This window comes from Sinohyriopsis cumingii, chromosome 16 (assembly GCF_028554795.1).
Source record: "Sinohyriopsis cumingii isolate HCF-2022 chromosome 16, ASM2855479v2, whole genome shotgun sequence".
In the NCBI taxonomy this organism is placed as follows: domain Eukaryota; kingdom Metazoa; phylum Mollusca; class Bivalvia; order Unionida; family Unionidae; genus Sinohyriopsis; species Sinohyriopsis cumingii.
In genome coordinates this window covers 22,728,709-22,751,820 of record NC_142976.1, presented here as the reverse complement: position 1 = coordinate 22,751,820, position 23,112 = coordinate 22,728,709, and the positions used below count along the sequence as shown (strand labels likewise).

General features: G+C 34.6%; 1 protein-coding gene across 6 annotated transcripts in view; it reads left to right on the top strand.

The window, feature by feature from the left end:
- The window catches only part of LOC149780068 (uncharacterized), a 314,560-nt gene extending 292,296 nt beyond the window's left edge, over window positions 1-22,264 (top strand). For 4 of the 6 annotated variants that reach the window (XM_089936822.1, XM_089936825.1, XM_089936826.1 and 1 more), the window contains 2 exons: window positions 5,296-5,367; window positions 13,234-22,264. In XM_089936822.1, the coding sequence (XP_089792948.1) occupies window positions 5,296-5,367; window positions 13,234-13,848 (687 nt within the window). In that variant the 3' untranslated portion in view covers window positions 13,849-22,264. The remainder of the gene's footprint in view (window positions 1-5,295; window positions 5,368-13,233) is intronic. The other 2 variants (XM_089936823.1, XM_089936824.1) reach the window with 2 other exon arrangements.
- Window positions 22,265-23,112: the final 848 nt, after the last annotated feature.

Genomic DNA, 23,112 nt, shown 5'->3' with positions numbered 1-23,112 from the left:
TGTTCGCATTACGTTGTGTTGGAATTTTTAAGAAACTTTAGGTGATCACTCTTTGTCGAAGGTGAAAATTCCGTCTTTATCCGTCATCTAATGAGTAAGTTTATGACCCTTTTATTTTTTAAAGTGCTGACCATATTATGTTAAAAAAATCACCTGCTCATCATTTGGAAAAGCTCAAATTCAGCTCAGCATGAGCTTACCTTAGCCTCAGGTAAGCTCATGTATGTAAAGTAATTGCCTACCAACATGTCCAAATATTAGGGGAGGGGGTGTTCAGTTTGTTATGCAAGTTTTATATTCTGCACTGTCACCACAATACATATATTAGCAAATTGAGTTTACATTTATATGTACCTCATTCTTTAAATACACAGTTTCTATCATCTATCAGTCCTTTATTTCTCTCACAATATATATAAAGTCAGTCATTTCCTTGTAGCCAGTGTCACGGTCAGTCCCACAGTTTCTTCTGAACTATTTAATGCAAGTTTTAATAAATAAGCAATAATAATTTGTATTTTAACCTATTGGTTTGATTTCAGTCTTAATGTGTGTACTTATATTATGGAAGTCATACATGTTCAGGTCCTAACCTAGCTCAGGGCATTTTTTTTATAGCTCTATATGTGCAAACTCCAAGGGGTCTGGGGGAGGAGATTGTTTTGATGCATATTGCTGATTTCAAGGTGACTAGGTGGTGATGGCTAATAATGTAAGCCGTGAGATTTTTATGACGTCTGTATTTGGAAACAAACGGCACTTATTTCTAACAATTGACCATCTAAAAAGCAAGCACGCAGTCAGCATTTATCTTCTGTTGACTACATGATTACTATAGGAGACTGTATCATACTCGCTGTTGGGAAAATAGTTATAAAGGGATCAAAATTAGTGTTCTCAAATCATTCTCATAAGTCAACTTGTCAAAGAACTGTTTAAATGCATGTCACTGGTTTCAAGGTGAAAATTGGATGACCTAGAAATGGGTGTAATACACAACACTCCTCCTCTGAAGAAAGAAGTATTACTTTGTTTTCTCACTGGATTTGATTTTAAAGTCTGCATGATTAGTTAAATTTAAAACTCAGCATAAAGAAAAATGTTGTGATATAATACAACATGATTAAAATTAGGTAAATACAGTTGAATTATTCTTAGTTGTTTAATGCCTATTGCCTCACTCTCTGTTTAAAAATCTTAAAATTTCCAAAACCCATGTCAGTCTGTCAATTTATATGTCTATTTTTATGCATGATTATATTGGTCTATGTTAACTCTTCTAACTATATCTACATTCCAACCCTTTTCATTCCTCTGCATACCTATCTACATGTACTGTTTACTTATATCTATTTTAATTATCATTTTGGACATATTGTTTAAGGTGCACAGAAAAAAGAAAAAAACTGAAAAAAAAGAAAAAGTTATATATTTGTGAAACAAATATATGATTCCCTTAAACGGACTGCACTTCATTTTACTATATTTTGTATGTTTTAGTTTTTATATTTTTGGTCATATTTTGGTGCAAGCTCAAATCCCCCCAAATTTAAAGTTCCTCATTTGTACAGCTCAGGCTTAAGTAATGGTACTATGATATTTTGAAAGGTCATTTAGCTGTACAGGTCATGGTGTTGTAATGTCCATCCATTAAAACAAGTTTGTTATTGCTTCTCCTCCTTAACTTCTTGGAGGGATGATATGGAATTTTCCACACACATTCATCCCATAGACTAGTTTATTCTAAATGAAAAGGTTTAACTTGGCCATAGAATATGACTGCCATGTCACATGTCTTGAAAATTTTATTTATGCTTCTCCAGACAATGGATTGTCGTATCAACATGGGGTTTTCACTAAAGACTTCTTAATAATAATAATAATAATAATAATAATAATGAGGACTTTGTATAGCGCCTAGTCTTTAGAAGCTCTAAGCACTTTGCAACATTTGACAACACCTATAACATAAAAAACATATATAATGATATGATTACAAAAAACAAAACACCATGAAATTAGAAAACATAAAAAACATGCTGAAATATTTAAGGTAGGAAACATTATTAGGTCTTTAAGTTTGTTCTTGCAGTCGAAATAAGTGAGTTCTAAGAGCACTCTTGAATGGGATCACTGCGTCTTTGTGTCTAAGTTCAGTGGGCAATTCATTCCATGTTGCTGGGCCCTGGTATACAAAAGAACGTTGTCCATATGACTTCGTTTTCATAGTGGGAATAATGAGTATACGATTGTCAGAAGAGGAGTATAAGTATCTTGCTGGTGTGTACACATGGGTGAGGTCAGATAGGTATGTTTAACTAGAGTCTGTCAGTGAAACGTAGCACAGAGAACAAATTTTGTGTTTGATTCTGGATCGAATGGATAGCCAGTGTAGGGTACAGAGCAGTCAGGGAGGTGTGCTCTGATCGTGGTACTCTTACGTATGAGCCGAGCAGCTGTGTTTTGAAGTTTCTGGAGTAGATATTGAGATGAACCAGACAGAATTGAGTTACAATAGTCCAGTCTTGAAAGTACTAATGAACACGCAAGTGTTTTAGTGGCATAAACTGAAAGATATTTGTGAATGGAGCTGATGCATCTCAGCTCAAGATAAGCATCCTTGCATATGTTCATGACATGTTGGTGCAATGTGAGTAACTGTCCAGAGTAACACCTAGGTTTCGTACAGACTGGGGGAATTTATGGTGTCTAGTTGGTCGTAAATGAAATTGGTGCAGATCTAGTATCCAATATGACCACCATTCCAGCCTTCTTGAAAATTGTATTATTGTTACTCAAAACAAATCCCAACAGACTATTGTATCAGTATGGGGTTTTCACCAAAAGACTTTTTATGTTTTTGGAAATTGTTTTCACTATTTCTGAATGACTGGTCATATAAAGATGGTGTTTCACCGAGATAATTTTTATGATTTCTAGTTTGTACTAAATTAAAAGGGTGCTTATCTGGCAGCCAATATGGCCACATTGTTGTCCACCAAGCTACTCTTTTTAAATTGAAAGTCATTGTTACATTGGATTTTTTATCAGAAGAGTTTTTACGGTGCCTAGATGGTCCTAAATAAAAAGGTGACCTTCAGTATGGTAATCATGGAGCCATTTTGAAATATTGTTATATCTTCTCCTTCCCAATGGATGGCTGTCAAACTGAGGTTTTCACCAATAGACCTCATATGATACCTGTTTGGTCTTGAATGAAAATGATACCAGCCATATATCCAATATGGCAGCCACAATGGCAGTCTAGAAACTTTTGCTGTCACTACTCCACTTGAATCAATGGACATCCTGACAAGGGGTTTTCACTGAAAGATTTCAGATGACATCTACTTGGTCCGCAGTGAAAATGGAACCAATCTAACATGCAATATATCCACCACAGCAGCTGCATGTAATGTGAAAATCTTGTTATTTCTCAGTAACATCGGAGATGGTATCAACATCCAGCATTTGAAAAGAAACAAACTATCTTGGAATTTTGTCTGGTATGATTGTTTGCCAAAACCCTCCAGAGTGTTCAGACTCTTGCCAAAACCCTCCAGAGTGTTCAGACTCTTGCCAAAACCCTCCAGAGTGTTCAGACTCTTTCCTTTTGGGCTTGAGCTTCAGCTGCCTCTATGTGCTTAAGTGTACACTGATACTAGAAATGTAAACATGCATGAACCCTATACATTGTATTTAATTTTATTTTAAAAATCCAAGTACTGGTAACAAAGAGCAAATTGGGGAAAATTTCCAGCTGTTATAATCGGGCTGTTATATATGTAGGTAATACATGAACATGATTAAAAAGTAGCAATTTGGGGTGATTTATATTCAAGTATTGTAAAAATTACAATTAGTTCTTTGTTGATAATGTTTAAAACTTTTTAATAAATATATGTGTGTGATTTGGAATTTTAATGTGGCTTTAACAATTTTCCAGTCATATCGCTATGACGTCTGCAGTGAGGCAGTTTAAAGTGATGTCCATTTATTCTGACACGAAGCTGATCAGTCCTAACATGAACCTCTTATTGCTGAGCGCCAAGCGAGGCAGCTGCTAGTACCATTTTTATAAGTATTTGATGTGACTGGGGGGGGGGGGGTCGAACCCGCAACTTAACGCATCTGTAAATGAATATGTAGTATTAAACGTTTGCTAGAAAAAAGGTAGTGCATACCGCGTACCTATCCCTTTGATCTCTGGGTCATTTTTTAAAAACATATCATACAACATCCATCTTTGAGCCTTTTTCATAATTATTTGGGTAGTCTAACTTGCTGTAGTTGGGTTTTTAATATTTTAAGAACAATAAAGTTAATAAATGAATGGTAAAAATGGACAATTTTCATGGAAGACAGTTCTGATGTTAGTTGGCAATCTGGTACATAACAATTGTTCATAAAGTGAAAAATGAGAGTATTTAACTTTATATATAAACATTTAAACTTCTTTCCTCCTTATTTCTGTTTAAAGAACTTTCATTGAGGATAAACCATTCATTTTTAAACAAATGCTAAAGTGGCACAAACCATTAATCTACATTTTTCCTTTAAAAGTTGAGTTTTTTTAAAAGGTTTTACAAAATATATACAGAGGCTCTTGGTATTTTTTGGGCCATTCATCAAGAGACGTTTCTCATAAAATCTGGCTCATTGTAAGAGTTCACAGTACAAAGCAAAGCTATATAATCCTTTCAGTGTCCACAGCGATTTCCATTCTCTGCATTCTCCAATGACATTGGACCTGGCTGCATAATACAGTATTACTATATATTGTCTGCCTGCTAATGATTCATATCATTTAATTGTTTGGTACCATTAAATTTTCATACAGTCTCATTTATCAATCCCTCAAAAGGTTTGATAAAGTGTACTGTACCATATAATTTTTCAAACTCGTTCTCCATTCTGTTTCATCTATTATATTTTTTACTACCTTTTAATTTTTCATACCGTATAATATTTCATGCTCTCATTTTTCATACACTTTAATTTTTCATAGTATTTTTTATACCTCTAATTTTTCATGTAGCAGCATTTTCATTTTGCATACACCATCAATCCATAAATATTGTTTTTCTCTGTCTTGCAGAGCAGATAAAAGTAGATAATAAATTCTTCATCATCAACTTGTGTTTTATGTGGTGATGAAAATTTCATGGAGATCATCTTGCATGCAAAAGTCAGTCTCATGAACGTTTTTTTTTTTGGTTGTATAAAATTGCACTTATCAATAATAAAAACCAGAATTTCCTTAAATTGCTGTTAATGCAAATTCATTGTTTTCAGGGCTTTACAAATCCTCTTGCCCAACGCCTTGGACAAGCTCAAATTCGGCTCGGGCAAGCTCTGGTATGCAAGGTATTTGCCTATGGGCAAGTGAACCAAACGGAGAGTTCAGTTGCATTCAGTTCATGATATATTATGTTCTGAAAGTTTAATTCATGATCTCACAACAGAACACATTTCAACACCTTAATTTACCATATTTTTCTATTACACAACTGCCTGCAGTTTATTTCATCCATTCATCCTTTATTTCACATAATATACTCTCAGAATTGGTCATCATTTACATCATGTGTCAAGGTCAGTCTCTCATTTTCTCATGCAGAAATAAATGTTTTTATTTTAGCTTATAAGTTACATTTTGATCATGGTTTTTATATGTATAATAAAGGATTTGCTGACTTTCAAGTCCATACCTAGCCACAGGTAGTTTGTGAGCTTAAATGTGCCAAGCTTGCTGGCCCTAAACAATTGACTTGTCAAAGATTGCTTTTTTGCATTGTCTCCAAAATTCATTGTGACTAGATGATAATTGTTAATAATAGAACTTGAGATTTCATTGACAGGTGTTTTTGGAAATAAAAGGTATTTGTCTTTAATAATTAACCACCTGAATTATTATACCAAAATGGTGTTGATCATTTTTTTTTTTACATGACAGTTACTGGAGATCACTACATATTTTTTGGCAAATAACTGACTTGGTTATACTAATTGTTTTAATGCATGTTGCTAATTGTTCTCAGATCATTTATTTGGGACTGTAAATAAACCATAACTAGAATATCTGGCTATATATATAAACCATAACTAAAATATCTGGCTTTCATTATTGTTTTTACAGTTGAAGAAATAAATCGACTAGGGTATTGGGGCAAAAAGGAAACCTGAAGTTTCCAACACAAATCCATAAGGTGTTCCCAGGCATTTGACTTTAGAGAAACTATCTTAACCAGGAAATTCTTCTACTTCTAATGAATATAAGCATACCATTACAGATTTTTATGCAGAAAGTGCTACTGAAAATTGGATATCTGGAAGCAGAATAGACATGCATACATGTGGCAGAACCAAGATTTCAGACCAGTAGATTCTTTTTATTGGCATAATTTTTATGTTTTTCAAATAGATTGATAACAAAACGTGTGCATTTTTTGCAATATGTATTGTTTGTTCAATAATAAAATGGCAAATTTGAACATAAGATTAAGACTCTGATGGAAAATGTTCGAGCAATAATTTATAGGAAACAGTATATTATCGATGAATAAAAAAGAAAGAGGTATTTATTTTTTTTTTTTTTAATCTTATAGTTCACTGCAATGATTTTAAAAATAAAATCCAGTAGCATAATTTATTTCCTTGACATGATAACTGTCTCTTAATTGATTAATTCATGGTGATAATAAGCTTGACACCCAACAGGCTTACATTAGCTCTCTGGTCCAGAATTGACCCTCAATCTATTGGGCAAAGAATACTTAGGATGGCTTTTCTGTATCAGCATTAGAATGTTCTAATGACAGGACGACTGTGTTCAGCTTGCAAAGAAACCCCAACTTAAGTTTTCCTGTTGTTGGGTTTGTAAGGTTGCTGATTTCTCCCCAGTACTCTTTCAAGCTATGTTCCCCACAAGGAAGAAGTTCCTGACTTGGACTCGGGACATATTCCTTAGTCTCATCCTAAAGGGATTCTTTCTCTTCATGGCTCAGATAAGAAATATAGTTTGTCTTCACCACTGTTAATTAAAAAAAAAAAGGATTGATTTAGACTTGAATAAATATAGTGACAAAATACATGGTGTATTTATGCTTGTATGAATAATTTATCCAGACTTTAAAATTATCATGTAATACATGTTATACATTATGATGATGTCCTATATCAGTTTTAATTTTACACAATAAATTGAGTTGTCCACAATATACAGTCACTACATTTTAAGGATAGTTTGCCTATGGGGCAAGGAAGAACCTCTTGATTTTGGGGTCAAAGGTCAAAGCCATTGACTGAAAAAGATAAAATGGGATACAATAACGCTAGTTCTACTTAATAAACCTGGACCAAACTTTGTGGATGGCTTCATTTCTGGGTCAAAAGGTTATATTGAATTTGAAGAAAGAAAAATGAATTCTGCTTAAAGGTTTCAGTTCTCAACCATGTGTCTTTGCTAAAAGTTTGTTGATGACTCGCAGGTAGGGTAAGAAATAAACATATTTTGGGGGTTAAAGGCCAAGGTTAAATGATTTTTGCATGATAACTGGATCTGGACCTTGACTAAAGTTCATAGCTTGTTTGCATGCAAGGATAATGCAGAAAACTTTTGACTTTTGCATATAAATATCAGAGGACATATTGATTGTAATTATGATTAGAAAAGATTGTTTCTGAACATCAATCTTAGATGAAGACAATATACCTAGTCAATGTTATTCAGATGTGTTGTTCAGTAACCTTCAGAGTCAAAGATGCTCTTCAAATGCCTACACAGAGGACTATATATTAAATTTGGGATGGGCATATAAAGTTGCCTTTCCTGATACTATATATACTCTCATACAAGACGAGTCCAACTGCAAACTGTACAAATCTTGAGATCTGCTGTAGCTTAATGCACTGACAGATCTGGGTCTGTGGGGTTTGTTGAGAGTATTCAGTAGAACAAACATCATAAACCATGATCTATGAGTGCATTATGCTTCGGCAGATCAGGATCTTCCTTGTTTGCAATTTGACTTGAATTATATATGAGTATATACTGTATCCTCAAACACCCCCCACCCACCCCCCGTCACTGTAGAACAGACCCAGTGCTACCTCCCACTTGCTATAATAGGCAAATATTATTGGAGAAAGGCAGCGTGGTGGTGCAGCTGTTGGCTTGCTAACTTCTGAAAGTAAGCAGGTTTAAAGACTACATTTATTCAGCTAGGTTTGGTCGCTGTAAGACCTGCCAACTCTTACGATTTTGCCATAAGCCTTACAAAAATTACCCTTAACATAATGGACTTATGGCATACTAGCAAAAACTATGGAAGAATGATCTTTGCTGCAAAAAAACATAATTGGTTCATTCGTGTTTTATTTGGATCCGGGTTTCATCTTAGAATTAGTAAAATTAGTCAGGGAACCAGATTAACTTAACAGCAGCACCCCAGACGCTTTGAACTGCACCTATTTGTTCATGCGAAGTGTCTGCATGATCAAACTATTGATTATAGAATTTTTTTAAATGGCATCCAGAAAGTAGTGCTTTATCCGGTGTTTCTGTTGGAATTTGTTTAATATTATACCTATTATATAATAGTGTCCTATGTCAGAACGGGTCATGGGGGTAATCTAAGGTATTTTTGTCACTCTGTATGATTTATTTTCCTTAGATTATTGGGATTTTTTTTCAACATCAAGCTTGCGTATAGCACCTGTGTTCATGTGATTTGGAAAAGAATTTCCAAGAATTCTGTCAAGTTGAGAGATAGCAACAAGTCATTGAGTTGCATAGGGTTTGGAACTAGAGTTTGTGCAACTGTACTAGTGGTAAATAAAGTCTGCGCGTACATTACAAACTTTTCAGTTGAACATAATGTTTGTCGTCGATGCGTCAAACTTTTAATTGCGTTTTCCAGCTTTACAATAGCAGTTAATGATATTTTGTTACACACTTACTGAAAACTGGTCAATCTTACAGAAAAAAAATCAACTGCCTTACTGAGACGGACTCGTCAGGGTTGGCAGGTCTGCGCTGTGTTGTGTTCCTGGGATAAGGCACCTTGTGTTGCTTTACCATTAAATGCCAAATCAAAAGCAAACCATTCACAGCACGTGTAAAAATAAAAATGAATTTCAAAAATATTCTGATACTGGATTTTGGGGGCCTTGAGTGGTCTAAAGTGCTCGCCATTCCTGATCACTGCCATCTCACCTCTGTCTGCTTGGGTTCAAGTCCAAGGCTCAGCTAGTGTGGCTGCATGGGAAAGTCTGCCAGTAGCTTCTCATGGGTCGGTGGTTCTTCCCTGGGTTTTCCAGGATTCTTCCTCCACCAGTTATACTGCCGCCATATATAGCCTATCCTGTGCTGAAAAATGGTGTTAAACCCTAGAAAAACAACAACATACTGGATTTTGCTGCCCTTGGCAGCTGTTAAGGAAGAAGTTGGAGTTGTATATCTATGGCCGAGAGCTGGTAAAAAACATTTGGTGTGTTAAATTTAAAATACAGGTTTTAAGAATATGTGAAGATTGGCATTAATATTTGACACATTGATAAGATGACTTGTGCCTTCAGTTAGAATCAGTTCTGAAGATAAAATGATTTTGAAATGATTCTGCAGGGTTTGCTCATGCACCATTTTAGTATTGACTCTCACACATATTGATTTATTTTAGAATGCTTTTGTGATAGAAGTCTGATTCTTAACTCTCATATTTTAATAAATAATATATTCAGTGAGACATAGACCTAAATAAGAACCCAATAAAATGATCAGATTGCCTGCCCTTGGATGGACACAAAATGGCCAAGACCATGTGCATTACATCATTGCATCATACAGAAGAATATTAAGCCATCATGTGGTATGTTATGGGTTGAAAATTAGATGCAAAAGCAGACATGTTTGATTCCAATTTTTTTTGTTTTCGCAACTCAGAAATATGGCAATCAACAGCAGAAACACTTACATTGTATGCATTTTTTTTAGAAACAAAAGTTGAAATCTTAAAATGCCTTGCTCTTGTGCTTTTTATTTAGAATTCAAGATACATTTTGGAAGGGATCACTTTTTTGTCTTTTATTATGGGTATTTTGTAGAGGTGGACATTGCAGTATTCTCAATAAATGTTTTCAAGTTAAGTCTAGTTAAAGACCTTATTATTGATGTAGCACTGCATTTATCAACTGATGTGCATTGGGTGGGGCCAGGTATAGGATTCTTAATGTCAACTGATATGCATTGGGTGGGGCCAGGTGTAGGATTCTTAATGTCAACTGATATGCATTGGGTGGGGCCAGGTGTAGGATTCTTAATGTCCATCTCTCAGCCTGTCAGTCCATCTTTCTGTTAATATTTTGCTTGTGGAGCATACTGTTATTCTAATATCATTCTGCACATTTCAACCAAACTTGGTACACATTTAAACCAAACTCGCTACACATATCAACCAAACTTGGTACACATTTCAAGCAAATTTGATACACATTTCAACAAAATGAGGTATACATTTCAACCAAGCTTGATACACATTTCAATCAACTTGATACATATTTCAACCAAACTTGGTACACATTTCAAGCAAATTTGATGCACATTTCAACAAAATCTGGTACGCATTTCATACAAACTTGGTACACATTTCAACCAAGTTTGATACATATTTCAACCAAACTTGGTACACATTTCAAGCAAATTTGATACACATTTCAACAAAATCAGGTATACATTTCAACCAAACTTGATACACATTTCAACCTAACTTGATATACATTTCAACCAAACTTGATACACATTTGAGCCAAGCTTGGTACGCATTTCAACCAAACTTGATACATATTTCAGCCAAACTAGGTACACATTTCAATCAAATTTGATACACATTTCAACAAAATCAGGTGTACATTTCAGCCAAACTAGGTACACAGTTCAAGCAAATTTGATACACATTTCAACAAAATCAGGTATACATTTCAGTCAAACTAGATACACATTGTACCCAAACTACACAAACTTGGTTCACATTTTGACCATCTGCTACACATTTCAAATGAGTGGTGTAAATGTGTCTGTTGCTTTAAGGATATACCGTTCTGAATATTTTTTAATGTTGGAAGAAATACTGAAGCTATACATTTGTGTTTCTGGGGTATATTCTCCAACCATTCATCTGTTTTAAACAAACTTCATTCATCATGCAAGTGATATAAAGGTCCCTTGTACTTAATTATTTTCTATTTTCCTCTTTCTATATTTTTCATGTTGCCATGGAAATAATGAACAAAATTTGTGAGTTTCCTTGTTCATCTCCCAACGAACATCTTATTTCTTGAAACTAAACTTCCATTTTATCACTATTTAGATTACTGATATAATGGAAGTTTATTTTCAAGATGGCAGTTTTCCTCATCCTTTTTCAATGTGTTGCTTGTATTTAGAAGTTTTTTTTTAATGGAGAAAAAACAAATAAAGTGTGTTAAGTGTGTTAAGTGCTCATGAAGAATGTTTAATTTATTGGTTTTACCTCAGCTAATATAATCAGAATCAGGAGATGGTAAAAAGTTTGTGAAGAGTAACATCCCCTGAAAATATATTGATAAAGATAATTTTATATACCTTGAAAGATCATACATTTTTACTAATATATATATATATATATATATATATATATATATATATATATATATATATATATATATATATATATGGTTCTTTTCATAATTGTTATTCTAGACTTACATGCCTCTTTAAAACACAGCTGCAGCACATGCAGGACATTGCAAAATTACACAAGATTAAAATAAAATAAGTATATAGTAGAATATAGAGATGGTAGCCTAGGAGAAATGACTACAGTTCATTTAACCATATATACCTGCATACAGGTCTGGTCCAACTGCAGATGCCATAGACCCAGATCTGCAGTCACATAATGCATTGCCAGGGTCTGTTTTATTTGTTCTACTGATTAGTCCTAACAAACTGCATAAACCAAGAAATGACTGCATTATGCTACACCAGTCTGGATCTCTGCAGCTCACAGTTGGATCTGACTTGTAAGAGAGTATAAATAATGCAGAGAGGACAGTTTGATGGGCAGGGGAGGTTGTAGCAAGTGAACAGCAATGTGTTGGGGACTTCCAGATACTTGCTGAATTATGTACATGCTTTCAGTTTTACTCCCTCATAAATCAGGAATATCCTTATGTTTACCTTGGGCTAAATCAGTCTGTCATGACCTGGCAATAGAAAACAACATATGTAGCCTGTGACCATGGCATGTACTTGATGTTATTTTGGTTTGGTGCTTTCTGGCACAGCAACACAAGTAGGCTATTTAGTGCTAAGGCAGTTGGAGTAAAGTGAATTAATCAGGGACACAGTGTTAGCTACCCAGACTGGTTCTGTGGTAGGATTCAAACCCACACACTTTCAGTCCCATGTCTGACATGCTAACCAGTGAGTGACCACTGATATTAGTAGCACAGTGTATTAAGAACTTATTTTCATTCTTTGTCATCAAACAAAATCACTGTTACACAGCAGGTGTAATAGACCTATTGGCTTCCTGTGTATGTGACAGGTCTTGAAACATATGCTGGAAAAGAAAGAAAAAATAATGGAAGTGTAGAGAGGGCTCAGGATCAGATAATAATGAGGGAAATCTAACTTTTGGTGAATAAGATTTATACATGTTGAAAAAATGAAATAGGCAAGAAAGAGGAGGGGAAGCTGGAACAGGATAAGAGAAATGTAACTGCAGAGTAATGAGATTGACATACCATATGTACTTGCTTACAAGCCAAGTCAAACTGTGAACAACAAAGATCCAGATCTGCTGTCACATAATGCACCTGCAGATCTGGATCTGTGTTGTTTGTTCTAGTGATTATTCCTAACAAATTGCACAGACCCAGATCGGTCAGTTGCATTATGTGATGCAGATCTGAGTCTGTGCAGTTTGCAGTTGGACTCATCTTACAAGCAAGTATATATGGTGGCTTGAAAAATGAAATGGCCAAGAAAGATAATCTTCCCAGCCAGGCATGGGCTGGATGAGTAAATATGATCCTTTAGGGAAAAAAATTACATTTACTAAGCACACATAGGGAAGATTATGTTGTTTAGTGCATCTACAAATTTCTCTTTTCTCCTTTTGCCTCCTTTCCACCTGCTGATTTTTGTTATTATCGTTTACTGTCATTGCTGTATTTTTTCATTTTTTGCAGGTGGTGTATGTCCCCACAAACACAAGCCATGACTATTTGATTGAGCAACAAAGGAACAGGCAGGTTCAGTTACATTCAGTACAGACAGACACAATGCTGGATTTGCCACCCCAGATTCCTGTTTCTAAAGATGGTGAAGAAGGTTATATCGAAAGCCAGAAACACTTATTGCAAAAACGTAAAGACTATCAGGATTATCAAGATATGCGGTGCTTTCGAGCACCACCCAACAGGACCGTTTTTGACAGAGAGAGCCCTCCACCATATTCTTCAAATTCTGCAAATTTAGAAACAGTAGATCGGCCGCCACCAGCCAGAATAGTGAGAGATTCAAATGGTTGTCCTGTCATGCACCGCTGCTATAGCATGTCCTCCAATAATAATAATAATAATAATGCCCCCTTGCATCATCATTATCATCCCCAACAGCACCCCTTTGCCCAGACTCATACAAGGATCCTGTCTACAAACTCTATTGGTCGTGCACGCACACTGAGTTCAAGTAGTGCACGAATAAACTTAGTAAGTACTGATGAACCACCGGACTATTCCACAGTTTTTAGTTGTGACACATCTTCAAATAGTCCTGCTTCCTCAGACAAAAGTGTATCCTAGTGATGCAGTGCTTTGTTCTTACTAGAAAGAAAAAAAGAATTGAAAGTCAATCAATCATTAGATCTAGGCCCATGTAATATTAGCCTCTTCAGCTTTCACTTTCCATTGCGTGTGGTCTGATGAACATGCCTTGGACACGTATCAATGGTGACCATATGGAAAGATCAACTGTCTTTCAGTTAGGCTGTGAATCAAATCATTAACTGAGTGCTCAAATAGGATTGAAAGGATTGATTCAATCAGAAGTTCACAAATTGATCCAATTGTTGGTGAAAGGGCTAATATGGTTTCTAAGAAAGTGCGATTTGGAGAAGGAAGACAAATGAATGATAAATTTCCTATGAGGCACAAGAAAGGCATAAAAGCATACAATGTGCCCCAAATTTTCTTCATTGTTTTCAAATTTTCCATTAGCATAGTAAAGTTGCACCATATTGCCAATATGTCTGCCACTACAGGAATTAAGAGTATGTATGACAGCTATTGGATGTGTGTGATTGTGCTACAGATTGCGTATTCTGAAGGAATCTAAAAAACATGTGGCCTCTGACAATGTGTGTGTGTGTGATAAGCTATGTGATAAAACCTGCGGACTACATTTTCCTTCTGTATGGATGTTTTGCTTGTATCAAGTGGCCGAGCCATATGGTTTGCATATTCATGTTTAAACAGTAATTCCTACACAGAAAATTCCCCATTGGATTGCTTTCCTTGGACAAGGGATGTGTTTGAACTGTGCTGAATGCTTCTTGTTTGAACTTGAATAATGCCATCTTGTACATTTTCTTCCCTGTCATACCAGTAATTTAAAATAATTTGCCTTTTGTCTTGACATTTTGTAGTTCATTACAACAAAGCAAAGCCATGGGGCCCGGTGTTGTGTCTTATTACAGAAAGATGGAGTCCTGTGGCTATTCTAGAAAGAGACCTCTGTTTAGGACCTAACCATGTACGCCACTCCCTCGTTAACTTGCGCCCTGATAACTCACAAACCTGCTGATAATGCGAGGTCAGACATGGATAAAAAAAAATTAAACCAGAAAATAAAAATTGATCACTATTTCTTAAATTTGAAAAAATCACGATCAAAATTGGTAATTGAAACGATATATGACTCATTTTATGGTCAAAAACAGTATATATGACCTTTAAACTTTAATTAACATTTTGAAATTATCAACTTTTAAAAGGAAGTCATATAAATGGTTACATTTTCTTTCCGAAATGACATTTTTAGTACACCATAGTTAAAGATATTCAAGGAAATTTCCATCAATGAAAATGTCACTTATGCATAGTGTAGGCAGTACATTAATATTTAAATGCCAATTAAATAATTTTTATTAAGTAAAATTTGTGTTTTAATTCTATCTTTTAGTTCCACTTAAGCATAATCATCATAAATGCAACGTGTATTTAAATGTAAAATTTGCCAATCTACCGTAACAGCTATGTCTGCAAGCATTTCTCTGAGAACCTAGTTATGTGCCGACCGTGTTTTGATAACTGACTTGCGGAAGTATTTGTTGTATTGTTGCACTGAATTAAAAGCTGGCCTCCTTTGTATTGTCACGTTAATTACGTCTTTTGAAGAAAATAAAGAAGGTGGAATATAAGAAATTTTTTAAAGGGAGTCAGATCCTACATACTTAAAATCTAGCGGCCCTGGTCGTATGTCGGGTGAGTTCTCTTCAGTTGATCAATCGAACACTGTTATAAATGTTATTGTGGATGTAACATAAACTACCTTAAATTAACCAAGTCTTTCATAACCCTGATCAAAGATGGCAAAGCAACAAATACTTCGTAAAATAAAGAGCTTGGTTTCACAGATACGGACCATTCTGGGCAGGTGATTTTCAGAGAATTTTGGAACTGGCACTTAGAGATATCTTCACAGATGATAAAAAGTTTAACTGTTACTTTCAGTGAAAACACGACATCAATATTTTATTAATTGAACAATACAAAATTGAGTTTTGAGGTAGGCGATTGTCTCATGAAACAGATGTTGCTAGGTTTTGAAATAAAGGAATCTTGTTTGGTGGTATATCAACAGATAGTCTTGTTTCCGGGTAGTTTGACTAACGACTTGATGGTATACTGCTTAATTCCATGCCGGGAAGCAGAATAATCAACAAAATAAAGAGCAGTGACATAATACACTGTTTCGAGTTCACGAGATGGTTGTTGAAACCAGTTGGAATGATCTTTCACATTTGGGAAATTATGAAAATAAATGTTATTTATATAGAATAACAAACAACTTCATTAGAAAAAGCACGTTATTAACAATTATTATCCACATGATTATTAAAGGAGGATTCAGTGTACTAACCCAACCCCAATCCCCATGGTTTTCTTGATGTATAAGCAGATTTTATTCAATTTTTGGAGGTCCCTTGATAACTTACGCCCTATGCTTACAGTGCAGTTTATGTTTGTGGACCCCATTGTGTGTGACTTATCGAGGGAGAGATGTATTAAGCACAGAGTAAATACCAATGTACAATTTTCACATTTGACTTAGATAGGAACAGCTTTATTGCATTCAACGAAATGTTATAGACTGTACTGCATTTGAACCGTAAACAACACAGTTGACCCAGTGATTTAATTTTTTGACCAAGTACCACATGCCTTACAGTCAAATGTAGCATAACATTTACTGCCATTCTGTTTGAATTTTATACAATATGTGCTTACCCCCGGTAGTTAAATACAGTATAGCAGTCTGTTAAATGCCATACAGTAAGTCCACTATTAGTTGCATACAGTATACCAATATGTTGTTTGCCATACAGTAAGTACTATCCTATTGAAATACAGTATACAAATCTTTTGAATGCCATACAGTAAACCCTGTATTAGTCGAATGCAATATACCAGTATATTGTTTGCCATACAGTAAACCCTGTCTTAGTCGAATACAATATACCAGTATGTTGTTTGCCATACAGTAAGTACTGTCCATGTTGAATACAATATACCAATTTGTTGAATTCGTATAGTATTTGCTAACTTAGTGATCTCTTAATACAGTATGTCATTATGTTAAATGCCATACATTAAGTCCTGTCTTAGTTGAATACAGTATACCAGTCTTTTGAATGCCATACAATAAGTCCTCTTATTCAAATACAATATACAGATCTCCTGAATGCCATACAGTAAGTCCTATCTTAGTTGAATACAGTATAACATACATATATATATATACAGTAAGTTGGATACAACTGCAAACTGCACAGACAGATCAGTTGTCTCATGCAACAGCAGATCTGGGTCTGTGCAGTTTGTTAAAAGTGATCAGTGGAATAAACTACATAGACCCTGATCTTCTGGTCCATTGTGTGACATGATCAAGATCTGTGTTGCTTGCAGTTGGACGCAACTTGTACATAAGTTTGTATAGGAGCTGTTACTCGGTCAGTATAAAATCACTGACTGTAGGTATTTAGCTAGGAACACATTTCTGCCATTTATTGTTACCATTTCAGTTGAGAGATCATGAGTACCATTTTCTTCATCTGTTAAGGTCAGCTGCTGAATTTAAAAATGTTATTGCCCATCTTTATTTTATTTATTTAACAGTAAACATGTGTTTGTCGACTGCTGAATCAATACATGATTTACTATTTGCATATTCATAACCTATATTTCATTAGCATACAAATATTGTTTTTTCATTGTGAAATGTTTACCATCATCAATACAGACTTGGATTTAATCCGAAGCCACCAAACCAGAAATTCTGTAAACAACTGCAACCCATCTGACTACATAGACTTGTCTTGTCTTCCAGCGTGCCCAATGAGTAAGCCGTGTAACCCTGTTACAATAAAAACAGCATGGTCCCACTTTGCAAAAACATCTTAATTTGAGTTCATACTCATCCACTTGACTCAGTTTTACTCATCTACTGGACTCAGTTTTATTTATCTACTTGACCCAGTTTTATCCATATCCATCTACTTGACCCAGTTTTATCCGTATCCATCTACTTGACCCAGTTTTATCCGTATCCATCTACTTGACCCAGTTTTATCCGTATCCATCTACTTGACCCAGTTTTATCCGTATCCATCTACTTGACCCAGTTTTATCCGTATCCATCTACTTGACCCAGTTTTATCCGTATCCATCTACTTGACCCAGTTTTATCCGTATCCATCTAATTGACCCAGTTTTATCCGTATCCATCTACTTGACCCAGTTTTATCCATATCCAGAACATTTTATGACCACCATATTCATCAAAACTATTCAGGTCAAAAAGTGAGTTGCTTGAAAAGTTTTGTCAAAGCAAAGCTTAGTAGAGTGAACTCTTCCAAGTTGGCACTGTTCTTAAAATTTGGACGATATATTTAATCTTGGCAGTATTTGATTTTTTAGAATTGTTATAATGTTGAAATTAAAAATAGCCATAGATCTATGTGACACAACTAGATGTTTTGGGGTTCAACTTTAAGTTTCAGAAACTTGGCACATTAAAAGTGCAGAGAGAGAGAGAGAGCAAACTGGGTTGGGGGAGTGCCATACCTGGATTCTACAGGAGAATGCTTGATAACAGAATACTTAAATATGAATAAATAATATTTTCATACAGGTTGGAGAATTTTTAGCTCGTACTTTGAACAGATTTTAACCTTTGATTATATGTTTTTGTTGCAAAGAACATTGGAAAAACATTTCCAATTTGAATATTTGGAAAAAGTGTATTCGTATACAAATATTCATTTCATTATGGCTTGTCATCTCTGCATTTTACTGAAAATGTTATTCACAAAATTAAAACAATGATAAATAACGACTTTGACAGTAGCAGCATTTCAGATACCATGGTCATCTAAAGAAATGGGAATATTTTTGGTTCACATTTTGTAGGAAATGTCTTCGACTTGCCAATAGCATTTCTTATTAACTACTAGGACTAGATCCATGCCATCATACAACTGCCTTGTCTGCAAAGTCAATGAAGAAATTTTCAAATGATAAAAAGGTACGAATTAACTTCTAGAATGACTTTAAGAAAGTACCTTTGATACATCAGTGGAACTATGTTTGCTTGATGCTATTTGTCCAGAGTTCTAAGCTTCTTACGTTTATAAAATAATTAAATGCTGTTTATTAACTCAGATTTAGTTTAAATTTCATAATTATGTTTTCTGATACGTTGGAAATCACAATATATTTTGTAGGATCCAAAAATTTGGAACCTGTCCCATCATAACCATTATGATTCATTCTTTAATGCAGGACAACTTCCTCTGGTGTATGGTCCAGCTAAACAGTTTTGAAAGCCCAGTAAGGTAAATAAACAGATGAAATGAGGTTTCGTCCATAGGTTGCACATCTGTTTTAAAGTCTCTCTCATCAGAAGGTCCTTTACATGTCCATTCCCTTTCACCATGGTCCGTCACTGTAAAGCACCTTAGTATAGCACTGTCCTGATTAAAAACATGGATCCCATAATAAAGCTGTAGGAGATCTACATTGGTTGCACTCCAGAGAAATTGCATACTTCCAACAGAGTATTGCATACTTCCAACAGAGAAATTGCATACTTCCAACAGAGTAACGCATTTGAGGTGAAGTTGTTTGCATTTGCAACATGCACTGTGAAGAGAATGTTGGCATAATTCTGTGCTACTTTCTCTGGCTGAACTTTCTTTACATGTTGACCTTGTGCATCATCTAATCGCACAGCTGATCAAAATGGCTGATGCAATGTACTCCAAAAAAGACAATGTGTCCAAAGTATATTAATGTTGGCAGTTATTATAATAGGGAAGATGAATTTTGCCAGAATAGGAAATACCATTTTCTGAAAGTGCAGTAAATAAATTCCAAAAATATAAAATATTTTAAATTTGTATTAACTTGTTTTTTTTTTACATTTCATCACTGAAGTCCAGGAAATGAAAATGACCATGTGGTGCTAGCAAATTTTTTTTATAGCTTCATGTCTGAAGCAAATATAGGCTCTGTTTCTGTAACCTAAATTTAGAATTTACACCCATCAATCACACACCATGATAAAGGGAATTAAAAGTTCTTTGAACAGTACCTGAGATATATATAAGTTGTTTTTTTTAAATAACCAGGATAACCAGTGTAGAAAACCTAAGAAATTCTTTTCCTTTCAAAATGAAACCCTGTGCCAAGTATGAAACTGTGGAGCAGAACCATAACACTGCCTCAGTTACAACACAGGTATGGTCAGGGGTCCTATTGTTGAATTACATTTATTCATAGAGGCCCCAGGCGGCCAAGTGCTGAGAGGCACTCGTCTTTACAAATCACCTTGGTCCGCGCGAGTTGGGGGTCTCAGTTCAACCACCATGGGTATGCAAGAAAGCCAGTAATTTCAGGTAGGTCAGTGCTTCTTTGCAGAATCTTTCTGGGTTCTTCCTCCACCAGATAGATTGGTCTATCATGTTCTGAAAAATAGTGGTAAACTTTACAAAACACATGCAAACACATTTATTCATTTACCATATGTACTCATCTGCAAGGCAGTTCCAACTGCAAACTGCACACCCAGATTTGCCATCACATAATGCACCAGCAGATCTTGGTCTCTGCAGTTTTTAGGAGTAATCAGTAGAGCAAACAACATAGACCCTGATTGGCAGGTGCATTATACTACATTAGATCAGGATTTACTTTGTTTGCATTTTGTCTCGACTTCAAACAGCAAGTACAGATGGTAATGTACTTTAGCATAAAGTTTTTTTTTTCCCTTTCATTGACATATTAGACAGGTTTTATTGTAATTCAATTTTGAAATAGCCATTAGACATTTTCAGTGTTTATTTTTAATGCAGCTATTACAAACCTGTGATACTTGCCTTATCGTAAAAGAAAAGGTCTGCTTTTAGTGAGAAAAATTTAGTTACAAAATGTGCAATGATTTTGATTTTTATTGTTCCAATTCTAAGGGAGTTACCTTGGATTTTCCATACTAACTTGATCAAAGATGTAAGGAAGTGGAAACTTGTGTATTATAGTGCTATAAATTGGGAACTGAGAATCTATACCCCCAAATAAATTTTCCATTCCAGCAATTTCAAGGATTTTTTTCTTTATTATTTTTAGAATTTTAAAATTCTTCAGGTATACAAAAGTAATTTGTCATAAATTGACTATGGCAACAACACATTTTCTAATTCTTCATTTGCTGTTAAGAAGAAATTTGCTTTAATTGACTCCCTTATTCTACCCGTATGCCTCGTAGAGTTTACCTAATGTAGTGGCAATACTAATGATAGTAACCAGCTTTATGGGTTTGCTAAAATTGGAAAAAAATCTTGATTCACTGATCTTTGATTATAAATTTTATGTAAAGTGAGGCAACTCTGACTTAAGTAAATTATACCACGAGTAGTTACCTCCCTTGGATTTGTGCCGCTGATGCTGCTTCACGCAGTAGAAAACACCTTTATAAGAAAATTACAATAATTTATTGCTTCATTGTTGCAAATGGTAATGTTCAATATCATTGTGACAGAGAAAAAATTTGTTTGAAAAAATATGATGATTATCTGTTTAGAGGTATTTGGTTTAAGATAAAGGCGAAGTTCAGTTTTCATCATTATCTGATATAATTTGAGTTCTTCCACCCTCTTTTACTTGGCTCTTTGTCCATGCATATGAATCCATGCTTTATTCATTTGTACCATATTGGCCATGACATTCATGTTGTGTGGATACATTTCTTGTTTCTAATAACTTTGATCAAGATAGTTGTTCTAAAGATGTTGACATTAAGTTTTTTCCGAAAGGGTTTGTATTTATCTTTCTTAGTGCTATTTATAAAAATTGTAAAGAGTGGAAGAATTTGACCAAACAAATGTTACAATGTCAGTTTACACAACGGTGTGTTTTGAATTATCAGGCCATTCCAAACACGTCTAAGTAATGAATACTGTTGAGTGCCCTATTGAATTACAAATCAACAGGTCAAGTTGGTGCTCAGTACCAACTATTTCTACAATGGATGTCTTGTTGTTGTTTTTTAAATTGGAATACCACATGTTTAAATGACAATTCACTTAATTTTAATCCACATGCATCCATTTTCCTTGGACGTTGACTATATTAATGCCCAGAGAAATACATAAGGCTAACTCATTGTTGAAGTACATGGACATTTTTGGACAAGGTCAACCAGATATGTCCATCTTTCATGATCCATGTTTAGTACCTGATCATCATTGTAGAAGTTCATAGCAATCAAAAAAAATTTGTTTGGAAGTTTTTGTTAAATGATCATTCAGTTTTCCAGATTGAATAGACTTTGGTTGAACTCTTTTAGGGTTAAATTTTAGAACAACAATTAATATTTAATTTCAGATGAGTAAATGCACCTTTATTACCATGTTGACATGTGCTTTAAATTATTTCTTCATAATTGTTTTATTCTTTTGATTGTTATGCTTTTTTCCCTAACAATTCTATGTTTTGATTTCCATGTGCATATGTGCCAGGTTTTCTGGGACTGAATCTGGATGATCATTGTTCACAATCCAGGAGATTGGGTCCAAAATGGGAGTTTAGAGTTACAATATATTTTTCATAAATTTAAATGTAAAAGTTCCCATCATACTAAAATTAAATTTAATAACTACAGTGAATAATAGTTACTCAACATTCATTGAAATTCATCTATCTATGCATTGTTGAACTTGCAGACATTAATTTTTTCGACAGTGTATTTTCCTTCAAATCTGTCGGCACATGGTACCAAAATTATTATTTCCAAAGAGTTCAAAAACTGTTTTAAACTTGTCAGGTTGCCTGCAAGCTGTTATACACAACACAATACTGAAATATTGAGTAAAACAACTTGCATGTGTAAAATAAATGCATCAGTTTGTGTCGCGTCCCACAATTTGATTGTTTGTTAGGTCAGTAATAATTTCATTGACAGCTCATGATAGTCATAAGCTGTCTTTTGAATGTTGTTTTAGTTGGAAATACCAATGCTTGGCAAATGTTTTGGCTTGAAATACCCATACTTTACATATTTGTGATTTCCAGGAGTTTTTCTTGACAAATCAGCAGATCAAAAGATGGGGGTCAAAGTCAAAAGATTACTGAACAATGGGGAGACCTGGCATGTATGCATTTCATTGCCACAATTTATACCTTCATAGTGTGTAGAACAGTACAGTGTTTGATTTGATTGCAGGAAAATTCTAGAAAAACAAAAGATATAAAATACGAAAAAAGGTTTTGAAATATTTTAGTACAGTAATT